Source organism: Polistes dominula, unplaced genomic scaffold (genome assembly GCF_049000335.1).
Source record: "Polistes dominula isolate Pdom_NZ unplaced genomic scaffold, Pdom_raw_medaka contig_358, whole genome shotgun sequence".
In the NCBI taxonomy this organism is placed as follows: domain Eukaryota; kingdom Metazoa; phylum Arthropoda; class Insecta; order Hymenoptera; family Vespidae; genus Polistes; species Polistes dominula.
Window position 1 is genome coordinate 1 of NW_028301135.1, and position 17,785 is coordinate 17,785.

The 17,785-nt window shown below is 26.2% G+C and overlaps 5 protein-coding genes, 1 long non-coding RNA gene and 2 pseudogenes across 10 annotated transcripts; 4 read left to right on the top strand and 4 right to left on the bottom strand.

Annotated features, from left to right (window-relative positions):
• The first annotated feature begins 1 nt into the window (after window position 1).
• Window positions 2-2,137, top strand: LOC149030993 (uncharacterized). Of its 2 annotated transcripts, none has more exons than XM_089177052.1 (3): window positions 2-122; window positions 210-1,858; window positions 1,928-2,137. In XM_089177052.1, the coding sequence occupies exon 2, from the start codon at window positions 387-389 to the stop codon at window positions 1,320-1,322; it is 936 nt and encodes a 311-aa protein (XP_089033178.1). In that variant the 5' UTR covers window positions 2-122; window positions 210-386; the 3' UTR covers window positions 1,323-1,858; window positions 1,928-2,137. The 2 variants fall into 2 exon arrangements, with proteins under 2 accessions (XP_089033178.1, XP_089033179.1); XM_089177053.1 differs by having other exon boundaries at window positions 334-1,858.
• A 337-nt stretch (window positions 2,138-2,474) lies between these two features.
• LOC149030994 (uncharacterized) lies at window positions 2,475-3,088 on the bottom strand. The gene is made up of 2 exons (XR_016178131.1): window positions 2,982-3,088; window positions 2,475-2,671 (listed from the first exon to the last, which is right to left on the bottom strand). It is a non-coding gene; the product is annotated as an uncharacterized LOC149030994 (long non-coding RNA).
• A 133-nt stretch (window positions 3,089-3,221) lies between these two features.
• Window positions 3,222-4,017, bottom strand: LOC149030995 (RNA-binding protein 28-like). Its single transcript, XM_089177054.1, has 3 exons — window positions 3,967-4,017; window positions 3,569-3,891; window positions 3,222-3,489 (listed from the first exon to the last, which is right to left on the bottom strand). The coding sequence occupies exons 1-3, from the start codon at window positions 4,015-4,017 to the stop codon at window positions 3,222-3,224; spliced, it is 642 nt and encodes a 213-aa protein (XP_089033180.1).
• An 11-nt stretch (window positions 4,018-4,028) lies between these two features.
• LOC149030996 (uncharacterized) lies at window positions 4,029-8,894 on the top strand (annotated as a pseudogene). The gene is made up of 6 exons (XR_016178132.1): window positions 4,029-4,810; window positions 4,871-5,037; window positions 5,392-6,050; window positions 6,138-7,786; window positions 7,856-8,372; window positions 8,460-8,894. The product of XR_016178132.1 is annotated as an uncharacterized LOC149030996 (transcript).
• On the bottom strand, window positions 8,795-10,036 carry LOC149030997 (RNA-binding protein 28-like). The gene is made up of 4 exons (XM_089177057.1): window positions 9,895-10,036; window positions 9,497-9,819; window positions 9,144-9,417; window positions 8,795-9,058 (listed from the first exon to the last, which is right to left on the bottom strand). Exons 1-4 carry the CDS (start codon window positions 9,994-9,996, stop codon window positions 8,927-8,929), a joined length of 831 nt encoding a protein of 276 aa, XP_089033183.1. The 5' UTR covers window positions 9,997-10,036; the 3' UTR covers window positions 8,795-8,926.
• A 530-nt stretch (window positions 10,037-10,566) lies between these two features.
• On the top strand, window positions 10,567-14,823 carry LOC149030998 (uncharacterized; annotated as a pseudogene). The gene is made up of 6 exons (XR_016178133.1): window positions 10,567-10,735; window positions 10,796-10,962; window positions 11,318-11,976; window positions 12,064-13,715; window positions 13,785-14,301; window positions 14,389-14,823. The product of XR_016178133.1 is annotated as an uncharacterized LOC149030998 (transcript).
• On the bottom strand, window positions 14,724-15,990 carry LOC149030999 (RNA-binding protein 28-like). Its single transcript, XM_089177056.1, has 4 exons — window positions 15,824-15,990; window positions 15,426-15,748; window positions 15,073-15,346; window positions 14,724-14,986 (listed from the first exon to the last, which is right to left on the bottom strand). Exons 1-4 carry the CDS (start codon window positions 15,923-15,925, stop codon window positions 14,843-14,845), a joined length of 843 nt encoding a protein of 280 aa, XP_089033182.1. The 5' UTR covers window positions 15,926-15,990; the 3' UTR covers window positions 14,724-14,842.
• A 243-nt stretch (window positions 15,991-16,233) lies between these two features.
• Window positions 16,234-17,785, top strand: LOC149031000 (uncharacterized). 2 transcript variants are annotated; one of them, XM_089177059.1, is made up of 3 exons: window positions 16,234-16,667; window positions 16,728-16,893; window positions 17,175-17,585. In XM_089177059.1, the coding sequence occupies exons 1-3, from the start codon at window positions 16,501-16,503 to the stop codon at window positions 17,178-17,180; spliced, it is 339 nt and encodes a 112-aa protein (XP_089033185.1). In that variant the 5' UTR covers window positions 16,234-16,500; the 3' UTR covers window positions 17,181-17,585. The 2 variants fall into 2 exon arrangements, with proteins under 2 accessions (XP_089033185.1, XP_089033184.1); XM_089177058.1 differs by lacking the exon at window positions 17,175-17,585 and adding an exon at window positions 17,699-17,785 and having other exon boundaries at window positions 16,235-16,667.

A 17,785-nucleotide genomic window follows, 5' to 3' on the forward strand; every position in this document is an offset into this window, starting at 1 on the left:
TCATTAGAATATGCAATGACATATTTAAATATAAAAATGATGATAATGTTATGATTTTAAATGAAATGGAAATACTTAGGAGAATAATGACACAAAAATCACATTGGTTAACAGATATCCTAGTAAGTATTAATAGTTTTATTTTATTAATTAATTATATTTGTTCCCAGTCGTTGTAATAATTTTGTTCTTTCTATTTTTCTTCTTAGAATATATGTTACATTTTCTTAACAACCGGTAATTTTAATGAAGTCTCAATGATATTGTCATGTACTTCATTAAAAAACTTTTGAATTGTTTTGTTATTCAAATTTTTAAATCATTGTTCGAAAGGTGATAACGAAGACTTACAAAACTGGACAGACAATGCAATTGTATTTGAAGTAATGGAATTTGTATTAAAGAATTGTAATCTGAGTATTTTTAACGATCATACTTTTCATAAATTAAATACCACGTTAAAGATACATATTGAAATTATTCAATGGATTTTGAATTTAAAAAGTTCAGAAGTTAAAGAAGAAATGCAACATGGTATAGAATTAAGAAGTATTGTACATGCAATACCATTAAAACGTCTATTGTATCTTTTGGAAAATTGTACAGTACTTTATTTATTAAAAGAAGCTACAAATATTCATGAAATAGATCATAATCAAATCAAAGAACTATTACAACGTACTGGAGAACCTGACAATATTTATCAAGCTTATTGCAGTATGGTAAATGCATTAAAAGGAATTTTACTTTGTAAAAATTACAATGAGAAGTATTCAAATATTACCAAATGTTTCTTCGACATGGAATCATATTTAAACACCTTATATCCATTTACATTAAGATTGGAGACAATGGAAAATATATTTTCTTTCCTTTTCTTAAGTTACGGCGATTTTTGTAATAATGAAAATAAATTGCAAGATTTGAATGCTGTGCCAAACGAAAAGCCAACGTTTACTCACAGATCAAACAAACACAATAATAATAATCATTTTATTTCTAATAAATACGCTGTTAGAGATTTATTATATTACTTGAAAAATAGTATTACGCATATGGAGATCGAAATAAGGAAAGTCAGAAATGATCCAACGTATATGGAAGAAATAAAAGAATTAACTCAAAGAATATCTAATTTAGTCAAATTGTTGGCTGATGCAAAATGGAGATTGAATCTTCATACGAATTCTTATTTTATTAAAAACGTAGGCTTACCTGAAAGCTACACCTGTGAAATGAATCCTAATACCTTATTAAAGGAAAATATAACGTATCCACAAGAGAGATTCAACGATGTTGTTTTTTATCAAAATCAATCATAGCAGCGATTCAGAAGATAACAAAATAAAAACGGATAGCAGCTCCGAAGCAGATATTATTATGTTTAACATCTGAACAAGAAAATATGATGAATCCATTAAAAACATTAGAATATTTATATCAAATTAATGACATACATACATTAGCCCAAATAATATTAAATAATATTAGTAAATGGCAGGCCTCTGTATGCGAATGTATTTTAATTCATACACTTAATCATTCGGATAGTAATAAATTACCTTTACATTGTAAATTACAAATAAATGAAATATTACGCAGAATAACTATTTTCCGTAAAATGTTACCATATTGTGGAAATGAAAATAATAATATGTGGTACGATGTGGCATACTGTACCAAGAAAATTGATCCGTTTGATATAATACAATCGTTGATCAGTGCTGACAAATTTGAATTATATTTAGAATGGTTCGAGTGTCAATCTTTTACATTAGAAGCACAATCCTCTGTTGCGCAAGATTTCTTCATTGGTTTATTAAAAAATGAGAAACAAGATTTTAAACAAGCTTTAAAGGTAAACAAAATTAATTACGATATATATGAATTATTAAGTTCTTATTTACAAGATCAATTTTTGTTTCAGCTTCTTCAATCGTTACCACATAAATTATGCAATTGCAATGAAATTATGTAAAGCCGTACTTAAAAAGGTTGAATCTACCAGTGCACTAACTTTCCTCGTTAATTATTTCCTACAACATTGCAAGAAAACTGAAATCATTAAATATAAAAGAACTTTGATCAGTATAGATATTTTAAAAGAATTGTAAGAAAAAGAAAGATCATTGTACATTCATCTTATAAAGGATCCACTTTTAATGTTAGAACAATTATTAATGAATTGTAAATTTGAAACTCTTCAAAAAATATTAAGCGTAGTCTCTGTAAATTTGCAAGATACAGGTATATCAATAACTGAATTTGAGGAGACTATAAGGTTTTACAGTAAAAAAGCGTTAGACTTTAGAGTTTTTTTACAACGTGACATTATCGATAACAAATCAAGAAGTATACAGGAGTCTATTTTGGATAATGAAACTAATGAATTTATTATGCCTGCTAAAGTACCCACAAAAGAAGAATGGGATTCCTAATGACAAGGTATTTTTTTGTTTTGTTTTGAAACAGCATAATATAGAAAATGATTTATTTTTAATATCAATGTTATTTATTAAAAAATGATTGCAGGCCAGAGAATGTAGCTGTTGTCAAACAGTGATATTCTCAATGTTTAATAGAAGACATCATTGTCGTAGATGTGGTCGTGTGGTTTGTGCAGTTTGTTCTCAAAGTCGTATGCAAGTTCCTGGATATCCAAGTTCTGTATCTGTAATGTGTTTGTGAAGATTGTAAAAATCAAACCACTTTACAAATAAATATGTCACAAGGAGGTGTATCTACGCCAAATAGTGAAATATTAGATTATTGGAGATTGACAAGAGATGAGGCACATACCAAAACTATTAGAGAAGAATTTTCATTCGAATATGCTCCTAGTATTTCACTATGTTTAGCCATTCTGAATTTACATTTTGATCACAAAGCATACACAAGGTATTTATTCATTGAATGTGTGTGAAAATACATTTAAATAATAAAATATATTTATAGAGTAATATAATAATTATGTTAATTACCTTCTTTTACATCCTTCTTTTACAAGATTTTTTTTTTCTTTTTTTTAATACGTTTTCTATTTAATGCTATAAAAGGTTCCATAATTTCATGTTTTAAACGTAGTTTATCAGTCCTAGCTGATAAACATTTTTCAGCATCTTCTATATTCTGAAGAAAAACGTTAATCTCATTTTATTTATTATATTTTTTTAAATTAATGATTCATTAATTAGAATAAATATAAATCTATTACCTTAAATTTAACAAAACGCTGTACCTCTGGAATAATCAGTCATACGGTCTATGCATATTAGAGCATAGTAAACTGGACCGAACCTTTCTTCCATACATTCTTTGAGTTCATTATTTGTTGTCGAAAATGGTACGTTTTTTAAAAATATGGTTTTACCATCTTCAACATCATTAGACTCACGTTTGAAATTTTGTCTCCTAATTAATTCTTTGTCGTCCTCTTCTTCTTCTTCTTCTGATAAATCTTGTATATCCTCTTGATTTTTTTCAGTCGATCTATAAATTTCAATTGATAATTGATAATATATATTTTTTAAGTAATATATTTGTAAGAGTTAATTTCTTCATTACTTACAAACTTATATAATCGTTTTTAGAATCATCATTTTGATGTTCTTCGCATTCCATCTTTATTTCAGCATCAATATTATCTTCCTTTATATTTCCAGGGTTATTTTTATCTTTTTTATACTTACTTTTTGGTATCGCCCAATCAACCACGATGGATCTACCTTGAAGTATCTTCATGTTTGCATGATGTATTGCTTTCGCTGCACTTTGTACATGATCAAATTGTACAAAACCACAACCAACAGATTTTCCATTTTTCTTTAATATCTTTACTTCTTCAAGTTTACCATACTCATTAAAATATTCTTTTAAATTATCCTCTGTGAGCTACACAATAACAACAAATATTTAAAATTAAGAAAATAAATTTGATATGTTTAATAATACAATAAAACCACTTACTTGAAATGGCAGATTTCTTATTATTATCCTTGCTCTTCTTCTTACGAACATTTTTCTTTATAAATTTGTTTATTTTTTAACGAATGTATATTTTTTCTTTCCATAATTTAGAATGTATCTTAAGAAAACTAGTATTTGAGGTTAGGTACACTTATATGAATAGGTTATAGATTTTCTGTTTAGTTGAAATAATATACTTGTTAAAAATATAAAAATATCAGAGTTTTTAAACGTTTTTATATAGTTTTTATAATTAAATTAGATAATATTTTGTATGTTTTTAATTGTATATAATATTTATAATAAAAACACGTGCATATACTTCTATAAATGTTGTTTTCATGCGTGCGCACGTTTTCTAGGCGCGCGCACTTTTTCATGCGCGCGCACAAGGCTCTCACGTGGGAGAAAATCACGTCACGTCGTTGCATCACTAGATTGGAACGATGTTATCTACAGTGATAAAAGTAGTGTCGTCTATTGAAAACGATTAAATTTGTAAATAAATTATCTAATATTTTAAGATTAGGAGTAATTTATAGTGATGGTCAGTTTATGTTCGCCTTACAGTGTTAAAATAAGATACACATTTCATGATTTATAAAATATTTATTGAATGTATAATATATAATATTAATTATAAAAAGTTAAGTGTGTAATAGTTAATTTTCAATATAATGTCAAAAGAAATGGAAGTGTTAGAAGTGAAAAAATGTATTTCATCGAAATTGTGGTATATAGCATACGAAGTATTTCGGACATATAATTATCATAACATTTGTTCGGAACAAAGTACAGAGATGATTCAGAATACAGATTTTAAATCTGTCATCAAAATTGATATGTAAGTAACAAAGAAAAAAATGAATGCATATATAATAATTAATTTTCGTTATTATTTTAGTGACATGAAAAAGGAAAATAATTATAAATGGATTGAATATTTATTATTACGTAAACTTTTCCCTGACAAATTTTCTTATGATAAAAATATTCCATCAGATTTAAATAGCATTGATTTTCAAGTTGCTTTTGATTTGATTAATAATGTGCCTGAATACGTGATAAAGGTTTGTTAACACTATGAACCATTCAAAAGTCGAAGCTATTAATTCTAGTCTTAATATTTTACTAAAATTATTATTATAAAATTAAACTAAACAATTGATTTGTCCATCTAATATGAGTATTAGGTCTTACTACTTGCACAATGTATGAATTTGAAAAAAAATTACTGTCCTGTTATCTTGGCTCTCCCTTGTAAATGAGAACAATTTTGATAACTGTTCGATAACAAATTACAACATAAATTACATCAACGTATATGAATTCTGTTTTTTTTTTTCTTTCAGAGTTAATCGATTTGACAAATGAATGGTTCTTACAATGATCGAATACTTATCTATAATTACCTATTAAATATTTACTAATTATTATATTGTTCCAATGTAAATGCAAAAGATTCTTCTAACGATATATTTAATGACTTTTTCCAATTAACTTTATCGTATTTAAAAAGATATTTATTAAATAATCCTATAATTGCTTGCAATATTATAAATATGTGTTGTTTATATTCATTCAGTATTTCTATTTTTCCTAACGGATTATTAGATTTTTATTTGATTACATTAAAAGAAATAATGGAATTAATGATACCTAATGAAAGCTCTCTTGTAAATAAAAACAATGATGAATCGTCGTCTTTAATTCGTGATAAGATAACGATTAGTAATGAATATTTGGGAAGATTTGTATGTATCTTATCAAAAATGATCTTGACTGAATCTAAAAAGACTAAATTTTTTAAATGGCTATGTCCTATTGCATCGATAACTGATAATATTAGGGATATAGAATTGGCGTTATATTCTAGAAAAGATATGGCCTTTATCAATGAATGGAATTTATGTATGAATGAATTAAATGGACATTCGAAGTCTGCTACTACTGTAGAAGATGTCATTAGAATATGCAATGACATATTTAAATATAAAAATGATGATAATGTTATGATTTTAAATGAAATGGAAATACTTAGGAGAATAATGACACAAAAATCACATTGGTTAACAGATATCCTAGTAAGTATTAATAGTTTTATTTTATTAATTAATTATATTTGTTCCCAGTCGTTGTAATAATTTTGTTCTTTCTATTTTTCTTCTTAGAATATATGTTACATTTTCTTAACAACCGGTAATTTTAATGAAGTCTCAATGATATTGTCATGTACTTCATTAAAAAACTTTTGAATTGTTTTGTTATTCAAATTTTTAAATCATTGTTCGAAAGGTGATAACGAAGACTTACAAAACTGGACAGACAATGCAATTGTATTTGAAGTAATGGAATTTGTATTAAAGAATTGTAATCTGAGTATTTTTAACGATCATACTTTTCATAAATTAAATACCACGTTAAAGATACATATTGAAATTATTCAATGGATTTTGAATTTAAAAAGTTCAGAAGTTAAAGAAGAAATGCAACATGGTATAGAATTAAGAAGTATTGTACATGCAATACCATTAAAACGTCTATTGTATCTTTTGGAAAATTGTACAGTACTTTATTTATTAAAAGAAGCTACAAATATTCATGAAATAGATCATAATCAAATCAAAGAACTATTACAACGTACTGGAGAACCTGACAATATTTATCAAGCTTATTGCAGTATGGTAAATGCATTAAAAGGAATTTTACTTTGTAAAAATTACAATGAGAAGTATTCAAATATTACCAAATGTTTCTTCGACATGGAATCATATTTAAACACCTTATATCCATTTACATTAAGATTGGAGACAATGGAAAATATATTTTCTTTCCTTTTCTTAAGTTACGGCGATTTTTGTAATAATGAAAATAAATTGCAAGATTTGAATGCTGTGCCAAACGAAAAGCCAACGTTTACTCACAGATCAAACAAACACAATAATAATAATCATTTTATTTCTAATAAATACGCTGTTAGAGATTTATTATATTACTTGAAAAATAGTATTACGCATATGGAGATCGAAATAAGGAAAGTCAGAAATGATCCAACGTATATGGAAGAAATAAAAGAATTAACTCAAAGAATATCTAATTTAGTCAAATTGTTGGCTGATGCAAAATGGAGATTGAATCTTCATACGAATTCTTATTTTATTAAAAACGTAGGCTTACCTGAAAGCTACACCTGTGAAATGAATCCTAATACCTTATTAAAGGAAAATATAACGTATCCACAAGAGAGATTCAACGATGTTGTTTTTTATCAAAATCAATCATAGCAGCGATTCAGAAGATAACAAAATAAAAACGGATAGCAGCTCCGAAGCAGATATTATTATGTTTAACATCTGAACAAGAAAATATGATGAATCCATTAAAAACATTAGAATATTTATATCAAATTAATGACATACATACATTAGCCCAAATAATATTAAATAATATTAGTAAATGGCAGGCCTCTGTATGCGAATGTATTTTAATTCATACACTTAATCATTCGGATAGTAATAAATTACCTTTACATTGTAAATTACAAATAAATGAAATATTACGCAGAATAACTATTTTCCGTAAAATGTTACCATATTGTGGAAATGAAAATAATAATATGTGGTACGATGTGGCATACTGTACCAAGAAAATTGATCCGTTTGATATAATACAATCGTTGATCAGTGCTGACAAATTTGAATTATATTTAGAATGGTTCGAGTGTCAATCTTTTACATTAGAAGCACAATCCTCTGTTGCGCAAGATTTCTTCATTGGTTTATTAAAAAATGAGAAACAAGATTTTAAACAAGCTTTAAAGGTAAACAAAATTAATTACGATATATATGAATTATTAAGTTCTTATTTACAAGATCAATTTTTGTTTCAGCTTCTTCAATCGTTACCACATAAATTATGCAATTGCAATGAAATTATGTAAAGCCGTACTTAAAAAGGTTGAATCTACCAGTGCACTAACTTTCCTCGTTAATTATTTCCTACAACATTGCAAGAAAACTGAAATCATTAAATATAAAAGAACTTTGATCAGTATAGATATTTTAAAAGAATTGTAAGAAAAAGAAAGATCATTGTACATTCATCTTATAAAGGATCCACTTTTAATGTTAGAACAATTATTAATGAATTGTAAATTTGAAACTCTTCAAAAAATATTAAGCGTAGTCTCTGTAAATTTGCAAGATACAGGTATATCAATAACTGAATTTGATGAGACTATAAGGTTTTACAGTAAAAAAGCGTTAGACTTTAGAGTTTTTTTACAACGTGACATTATCGATAACAAATCAAGAAGTATACAGGAGTCTATTTTGGATAATGAAACTAATGAATTTATTATGCCTGCTAAAGTACCCACAAAAGAAGAATGGATTCCTAATGACAAGGTATTTTTTTGTTTTGTTTTGAAACAGCATAATATAGAAAATGATTTATTTTTAATATCAATGTTATTTATTAAAAAATGATTGCAGGCCAGAGAATGTAGCTGTTGTCAAACAGTGATATTCTCAATGTTTAATAGAAGACATCATTGTCGTAGATGTGGTCGTGTGGTTTGTGCAGTTTGTTCTCAAAGTCGTATGCAAGTTCCTGGATATCCAAGTTCTGTATCTGTACGTGTTTGTGAAGATTGTAAAAATCAAACCACTTTACAAATAAATATGTCACAAGGAGGAGTATCTACGCCAAATAGTGAAATATTAGATTATTGGAGATTGACAAGAGATGAGGCACATAACAAAACTATTAGAGAAGAATTTTCATTCGAATATGCTCCTAGTATTTCACTATGTTTAGCCATTCTGAATTTACATTCTGATCACAAAGCATACACAAGGTATTTATTCATTGAATGTGTGTGAAAATACATTTAAATAATAAAATATATTTATAGAGTAATATAATAATTATGTTAATTACCTTCTTTTACATCCTTCTTTTACAAGATTTTTTTTTTTTTTTTTTTTTTAATACGTTTTCTATTTAATGCTATAAAAGGTTCCATAATTTCATGTTTTAAACGTAGTTTATCAGTCCCAGCTGATAAACATTTTTCAGCATCTTCTATATTCTGAAGAAAAACGTTAATCTCATTTTATTTATTATATTTTTTTAAATTAATGATTCATTAATTAGAATAAATATAAATCTATTACCTTAAATTTAACAAACGCTGTACCTCTGGAATAATCAGTCATACGGTCTATGCATATTAGAGCATAGTAAACTGGACCGAACCTTTCTTCCATACATTCTTTGAGTTCATTATTTGTTGTCGAAAATGGTACGTTTTTTAAAAATATGGTTTTACCATCTTCAACATCATTAGACTCACGTTTGAAATTTTGTCTCCTAATTAATTCTTTGTCGTCCTCTTCTTCTTCTTCTTCTGATAAATCTTGTATATCCTCTTGATTTTTTTCAGTCGATCTATAAATTTCAATTGATAATTGATAATATATATTTTTTAAGTAATATATTTGTAAGAGTTAATTTCTTCATTACTTACAAACTTATATAATCGTTTTTAGAATCATCATTTTGATGTTCTTCGCATTCCATCTTTATTTCAGCATCAATATTATCTTCCTTTATATTTCCAGGGTTATTTTTATCTTTTTTATACTTACTTTTTGGTATCGCCCAATCAACCACGATGGATCTACCTTGAAGTATCTTCATGTTTGCATGATGTATTGCTTTCGCTGCACTTTGTACATGATCAAATTGTACAAAACCACAACCAACAGATTTTCCATTTTTCTTTAATATCTTTACTTCTTCAAGTTTACCATACTCATTAAAATATTCTTTTAAATTATCCTCTGTGAGCTACACAATAACAACAAATATTTAAAATTAAGAAAATAAATTTGATATGTTTAATAATACAATAAAACCACTTACTTGAAATGGCAGATTTCTTATTATTATCCTTGCTCTCTTCTTACGAACATTTTCTTTATAAATTTGTTTATTTTTTAACGAATGTATATTTTTTCTTTCCATAATTTAGAATGTATCTTAAGAAAACTAGTATTTGAGGTTAGGTACACTTATATGAATAGGTTATAGATTTTCTGTTTAGTTGAAATAATATACTTGTTAAAAATATAAAAATATCAGAGTTTTTAAACGTTTTTATATAGTTTTTATAATTAAATTAGATAATATTTTGTATGTTTTTAATTGTATATAATATTTATAATAAAAACACGTGCATATACTTCTATAAATGTTGTTTTCATGCGTGCGCACGTTTTCTAGGCGCGCGCACTTTTTCATGCGCGCGCACAAGGCTCTCACGTGGGAGAAAATCACGTCACGTCGTTGCATCACTAGATTGGAACGATGTTATCTACAGTGATAAAAGTAGTGTCGTCTATTGAAAACGATTAAATTTGTAAATAAATTATCTAATATTTTAAGATTAGGAGTAATTTATAGTGATGGTCAGTTTATGTTCGCCTTACAGTGTTAAAATAAGATACACATTTCATGATTTATAAAAATTTATTGAATGTATAATATATAATATTAATTATAAAAAGTTAAGTGTGTAATAGTTAATTTTCAATATAATGTCAAAAGAAATGGAAGTGTTAGAAGTGAAAAAATGTATTTCATCGAAATTGTGGTATATAGCATACGAAGTATTTCGGACATATAATTATCATAACATTTGTTCGGAACAAAGTACAGAGATGATTCAGAATACAGATTTTAAATCTGTCATCAAAATTGATATGTAAGTAACAAAGAAAAAAATGAATGCATATATAATAATTAATTTTCGTTATTATTTTAGTGACATGAAAAAGGAAAATAATTATAAATGGATTGAATATTTATTATTACGTAAACTTTTCCCTGACAAATTTTCTTATGATAAAAATATTCCATCAGATTTAAATAGCATTGATTTTCAAGTTGCTTTTGATTTGATTAATAATGTGCCTGAATACGTGATAAAGGTTTGTTAACACTATGAACCATTCAAAAGTCGAAGCTATTAATTCTAGTCTTAATATTTTACTAAAATTATTATTATAAAATTAAACTAAACAATTGATTTGTCCATCTAATATGAGTATTAGGTCTTACTACTTGCACAATGTATGAATTTGAAAAAAAATTACTGTCCTGTTATCTTGGCTCTCCCCTTGTAAATGAGAACAATTTTGATAACTGTTCGATAACAAATTACAACATAAATTACATCAACGTATATGAATTCTGTTTTTTTTTTTCTTTCAGAGTTAATCGATTTGACAAATGAATGGTTCTTACAATGATCGAATACTTATCTATAATTACCTATTAAATATTTACTAATTATTATATTGTTCCAATGTAAATGCAAAAGATTCTTCTAACGATATATTTAATGACTTTTTCCAATTAACTTTATCGTATTTAAAAAGATATTTATTAAATAATCCTATAATTGCTTGCAATATTATAAATATGTGTTGTTTATATTCATTCAGTATTTCTATTTTTCCTAACGGATTATTAGATTTTTATTTGATTACATTAAAAGAAATAATGGAATTAATGATACCTAATGAAAGCTCTCTTGTAAATAAAAACAATGATGAATCGTCGTCTTTAATTCGTGATAAGATAACGATTAGTAATGAATATTTGGGAAGATTTGTATGTATCTTATCAAAAATGATCTTGACTGAATCTAAAAAGACTAAATTTTTTAAATGGCTATGTCCTATTGCATCGATAACTGATAATATTAGGGATATAGAATTGGCGTTATATTCTAGAAAAGATATGGCCTTTATCAATGAATGGAATTTATGTATGAATGAATTAAATGGACATTCGAAGTCTGTTACTACTGTAGAAGATGTCATTAGAATATGCAATGACATATTTAAATATAAAAATGATGATAATGTTATGATTTTAAATGAAATGGAAATACTTAGGAGAATAATGACACAAAAATCACATTGGTTAACAGATATCCTAGTAAGTATTAATAGTTTTATTTTATTAATTAATTATATTTGTTCCCAGTCGTTGTAATAATTTTGTTCTTTCTATTTTTCTTCTTAGAATATATGTTACATTTTCTTAACAACCGGTAATTTTAATGAAGTCTCAATGATATTGTCATGTACTTCATTAAAAAACTTTTGAATTGTTTTGTTATTCAAATTTTTTAAATCATTGTTCGAAAGGTGATAACGAAGACTTACAAAACTGGACAGACAATGCAATTGTATTTGAAGTAATGGAATTTGTATTAAAGAATTGTAATCTGAGTATTTTTAACGATCATACTTTTCATAAATTAAATACCACGTTAAAGATACATATTGAAATTATTCAATGGATTTTGAATTTAAAAAGTTCAGAAGTTAAAGAAGAAATGCAACATGGTATAGAATTAAGAAGTATTGTACATGCAATACCATTAAAACGTCTATTGTATCTTTTGGAAAATTGTACAGTACTTTATTTATTAAAAGAAGCTACAAATATTCATGAAATAGATCATAATCAAATCAAAGAACTATTACAACGTACTGGAGAACCTGACAATATTTATCAAGCTTATTGCAGTATGGTAAATGCATTAAAAGGAATTTTACTTTGTAAAAATTACAATGAGAAGTATTCAAATATTACCAAATGTTTCTTCGACATGGAATCATATTTAAACACCTTATATCCATTTACATTAAGATTGGAGACAATGGAAAATATATTTTCTTTCCTTTTTCTTAAGTTACGGCGATTTTTGTAATAATGAAAATAAATTGCAAGATTTGAATGCTGTGCCAAACGAAAAGCCAACGTTTACTCACAGATCAAACAAACACAATAATAATAATCATTTTATTTCTAATAAATACGCTGTTAGAGATTTATTATATTACTTGAAAAATAGTATTACGCATATGGAGATCGAAATAAGGAAAGTCAGAAATGATCCAACGTATATGGAAGAAATAAAAGAATTAACTCAAAGAATATCTAATTTAGTCAAATTGTTGGCTGATGCAAAATGGAGATTGAATCTTCATACGAATTCTTATTTTATTAAAAACGTAGGCTTACCTGAAAGCTACACCTGTGAAATGAATCCTAATACCTTATTAAAGGAAAATATAACGTATCCACAAGAGAGATTCAACGATGTTGTTTTTTATCAAAATCAATCATAGCAGCGATTCAGAAGATAACAAAATAAAAACGGATAGCAGCTCCGAAGCAGATATTATTATGTTTAACATCTGAACAAGAAAATATGATGAATCCATTAAAAACATTAGAATATTTATATCAAATTAATGACATACATACATTAGCCCAAATAATATTAAATAATATTAGTAAATGGCAGGCCTCTGTATGCGAATGTATTTTAATTCATACACTTAATCATTCGGATAGTAATAAATTACCTTTACATTGTAAATTACAAATAAATGAAATATTACGCAGAATAACTATTTTTCCGTAAAATGTTACCATATTGTGGAAATGAAAATAATAATATGTGGTACGATGTGGCATACTGTACCAAGAAAATTGATCCGTTTGATATAATACAATCGTTGATCAGTGCTGACAAATTTGAATTATATTTAGACTGGTTCGAGTGTCAATCTTTTACATTAGAAGCACAATCCTCTGTTGCGCAAGATTTCTTCATTGGTTTATTAAAAAATGAGAAACAAGATTTTAAACAAGCTTTAAAGGTAAACAAAATTAATTACGATATATATGAATTATTAAGTTCTTATTTACAAGATCAATTTTTGTTTCAGCTTCTTCAATCGTTACCACATAAATTATGCAATTGCAATGAAATTATGTAAAGCCGTACTTAAAAAGGTTGAATCTACCAGTGCACTAACTTTCCTCGTTAATTATTTCCTACAACATTGCAAGAAAACTGAAATCATTAAATATAAAAGAACTTTGATCAGTATAGATATTTTAAAAGAATTGTAAGAAAAAGAAAGATCATTGTACATTCATCTTATAAAGGATCCACTTTTAATGTTAGAACAATTATTAATGAATTGTAAATTTGAAACTCTTCAAAAAATATTAAGCGTAGTCTCTGTAAATTTGCAAGATACAGGTATATCAATAACTGAATTTGATGAGACTATAAGGTTTTACAGTAAAAAAGCGTTAGACTTTAGAGTTTTTTTACAACGTGACATTATCGATAACAAATCAAGAAGTATACAGGAGTCTATTTTGGATAATGAAACTAATGAATTTATTATGCCTGCTAAAGTACCCACAAAAGAAGAATGGATTCCTAATGACAAGGTATTTTTTTGTTTTGTTTTGAAACAGCATAATATAGAAAATGATTTATTTTTAATATCAATGTTATTTATTAAAAAATGATTGCAGGCCAGAGAATGTAGCTGTTGTCAAACAGTGATATTCTCAATGTTTAATAGAAGACATCATTGTCGTAGATGTGGTCGTGTGGTTTGTGCAGTTTGTTCTCAAAGTCGTATGCAAGTTCCTGGATATCCAAGTTCTGTATCTGTACGTGTTTGTGAAGATTGTAAAAATCAAACCACTTTACAAATAAATATGTCACAAGGAGGAGTATCTACGCCAAATAGTGAAATATTAGATTATTGGAGATTGACAAGAGATGAGGCACATAACAAAACTATTAGAGAAGAATTTTCATTCGAATATGCTCCTAGTATTTCACTATGTTTAGCCATTCTGAATTTACATTCTGATCACAAAGCATACACAAGGTATTTATTCATTGAATGTGTGTGAAAATACATTTAAATAATAAAATATATTTATAGAGTAATATAATAATTATGTTAATTACCTTCTTTTACATCCTTCTTTTACAAGATTTTTTTTTTTTTTTTTTTTTAATACGTTTTCTATTTAATGCTATAAAAGGTTCTATAATTTCATGTTTTAAACGTAGTTTATCAGTCCCAGCTGATAAACATTTTTCAGCATCTTCTATATTCTGAAGAAAAAACGTTAATCTCATTTTATTTATTATATTTTTTTAAATTAATGATTCATTAATTAGAATAAATATAAATCTATTACCTTAAATTTAACAAACGCTGTACCTCTGGAATAATCAGTCATACGGTCTATGCATATTAGAGCATAGTAAACTGGACCGAACCTTTCTTCCATACATTCTTTGAGTTCATTATTTGTTGTCGAAAATGGTACGTTTTTTAAAAATATGGTTTTACCATCTTCAACATCATTAGACTCACGTTTGAAATTTTGTCTCCTAATTAATTCTTTGTCGTCCTCTTCTTCTTCTTCTTCTGATAAATCTTGTATATCCTCTTGATTTTTTTCAGTCGATCTATAAATTTCAATTGATAATTGATAATATATATTTTTTAAGTAATATATTTGTAAGAGTTAATTTCTTCATTACTTACAAACTTATATAATCGTTTTTAGAATCATCATTTTGATGTTCTTCGCATTCCATCTTTATTTCAGCATCAATATTATCTTCCTTTATATTTCCAGGGTTATTTTTATCTTTTTTATACTTACTTTTTGGCATCGTCCAATCAACCACGATGGATCTACCTTGAAGTATCTTCATGTTTGCATGATGTATTGCTTTCGCTGCACTTTGTACATGATCAAATTGTACAAAACCACAACCAACAGATTTTCCATTTTTCTTTAATATCTTTACTTCTTCAAGTTTACCATACTCATTAAAATATTCTTTTAAACTATCCTCTGTGAGCTACACAATAACAACAAATATTTAAAATTAAGAAAATAAATTTGATATGTTTAATAATACAATAAAACCACTTACTTGAAATGGCAGATTTCTTATTATTATCCTTGCTCTCTTCTTACGAACATTTTCTTTATAAATTTGTTTATTTTTTAACGAATGTATATTTTTTCTTTCCATAATTTAGAATGTATCTTAAGAAAACTAGTATTTGAGGTTAGGTACACTTATATGAATAGGTTATAGATTTTTCGTTTAGTTGAAATAAAATATACTTGTTAAAAATATAAAAATATCAGAGTTTTTAAACGTTTTTATATAGTTTTTATAATTAAATTAGATAATATTTTGTATGTTTTTAATTGTATATAATATTTATAATAAAAACACGTGCATATACTTCTATAAATGTTGTTTTCATGCGTGCGCACGTTTTCTAGGGGCGCGCACTTTTTCATGCGCGCGCACAAGGCTCTCACGTGGGAGAAAATCAAAGTCACGTCGTTGCATCACTAGATTGGAACGATGTTATCTACAGTGATAAAAGTAGTGTCGTCTATTGAAAACGATTAAATTTGTAAATAAATTATCTAATATTTTAAGATTAGGAGTAATTTATAGTGATGGTCAGTTTATGTTCGCCTTACAGTGTTAAAATAAGATACACATTTCATGATTTATAAAAATTTATTGAATGTATAATATATAATATTAATTATAAAAAGTTAAGTGTGTAATAGTTAATTTTCAATATAATGTCAAAAGAAATGGAAGTGTTAGAAGTGAAAAAATGTATTTCATCGAAATTGTGGTATATAGCATACGAAGTATTTCGGATATATAATTATCATAACATTTGTTCGGAACAAAGTACAGAGATGATTCAGAATACAGATTTTAAATCTGTCATCAAAATTGATATGTAAGTAACAAAGAAAAAAATGAATGCATATATAATAATTAATTTTCGTTATTATTTTAGTGACATGAAAAAGGAAAATAATTATAAATGGATTGAATATTTATTATTACGTAAACTTTTCCCTGACAAATTTTCTTATGATAAAAATATTCCATCAGATTTAAATAGCATTGATTTTCAAGTTGCTTTTGATTTGATTAATAATGTGCCTGAATACGTGATAAAGGTTTGTTAACACTATGAACCATTCAAAAGTCGAAGCTATTAATTCTAGTCTTAATATTTTACTAAAATTATTATTATAAAATTAAACTAAACAATTGATTTGTCCATCTAATATGAGTATTAGGTCTTACTACTTGCACAATGTATGAATTTGAAAAAAAATTACTGTCCTGTTATCTTGGCTCTCCCCTTGTAAATGAGAACAATTTTGATAACTGTTCGATAACAAATTACAACATAAATTACATCAACGTATATGAATTCTGTTTTTTTTTCTTTCAGAGTTAATCGATTTGACAAATGAATGGTTCTTACAATGATCGAATACTTATCTATAATTACCTATTAAATATTTACTAATTATTATATTGTTCCAATGTAAATGCAAAAGATTCTTCTAACGATATATTTAATGACTTTTTCCAATTAACTTTATCGTATTTAAAAAGATATTTATTAAATAATCCTATAATTGCTTGCAATATTATAAATATGTGTTGTTTATATTCATTCAGTATTTCTATTTTTCCTAACGGATTATTAGATTTTTATTTGATTACATTAAAAGAAATAATGGAATTAATGATACCTAATGAAAGCTCTCTTGTAAATAAAAACAATGATGAATCGTCGTCTTTAATTCGTGATAAGATAACGATTAGTAATGAATATTTGGGAAGATTTGTATGTATCTTATCAAAAATGATCTTGACTGAATCTAAAAAGACTAAATTTTTTAAATGGCTATGTCCTATTGCATCGATAACTGATAATATTAGGGATATAGAATTGGCGTTATATTCTAGAAAAGATATGGCCTTTATCAATGAATGGAATTTATGTATGAATGAATTAAATGGACATTCGAAGTCTGCTACTACTGTAGAAGATGT

Excerpts from the sequence above, each read along its gene's own strand:
- LOC149030993 (XM_089177052.1), top strand. The coding sequence starts at position 387 with ATGGAATTTGTATTAAAGAATTGTAATCTGAGTATTTTTAACGATCAT.
- LOC149030997 (XM_089177057.1), bottom strand. The coding sequence starts at position 9,996 with ATGGAAAGAAAAAATATACATTCGTTAAAAAATAAACAAATTTATAAA. Across the intron at positions 9,820-9,894 it reads TAAGAAATCTGCCATTTCAA|CTCACAGAGGATAATTTAAA; the intron begins GTAAGTGGTTTT and ends GTTATTGTGTAG. Across the intron at positions 9,059-9,143 it reads CAGCGTTTGTTAAATTTAAG|AATATAGAAGATGCTGAAAA; the intron begins GTAATAGATTTA and ends GTTTTTCTTCAG.
- LOC149031000 (XM_089177058.1), top strand. The coding sequence starts at position 16,501 with ATGTCAAAAGAAATGGAAGTGTTAGAAGTGAAAAAATGTATTTCATCG. Across the intron at positions 16,668-16,727 it reads TCTGTCATCAAAATTGATAT|TGACATGAAAAAGGAAAATA; the intron begins GTAAGTAACAAA and ends TTATTATTTTAG. Across the intron at positions 16,894-17,698 it reads TGCCTGAATACGTGATAAAG|AAAAGATATGGCCTTTATCA; the intron begins GTTTGTTAACAC and ends GTTATATTCTAG.
- LOC149030995 (XM_089177054.1), bottom strand. The coding sequence starts at position 4,017 with ATGTTCGTAAGAAGAAGAGCAAGGATAATAATAAGAAATCTGCCATTT. Across the intron at positions 3,892-3,966 it reads TAAGAAATCTGCCATTTCAA|CTCACAGAGGATAATTTAAA; the intron begins GTAAGTGGTTTT and ends GTTATTGTGTAG. Across the intron at positions 3,490-3,568 it reads AAAAACGATTATATAAGTTT|ATCGACTGAAAAAAATCAAG; the intron begins GTAAGTAATGAA and ends TGAAATTTATAG.
- LOC149030999 (XM_089177056.1), bottom strand. The coding sequence starts at position 15,925 with ATGGAAAGAAAAAATATACATTCGTTAAAAAATAAACAAATTTATAAA. Across the intron at positions 15,347-15,425 it reads AAAAACGATTATATAAGTTT|ATCGACTGAAAAAAATCAAG; the intron begins GTAAGTAATGAA and ends TGAAATTTATAG. Across the intron at positions 14,987-15,072 it reads CAGCGTTTGTTAAATTTAAG|AATATAGAAGATGCTGAAAA; the intron begins GTAATAGATTTA and ends TTTTTTCTTCAG.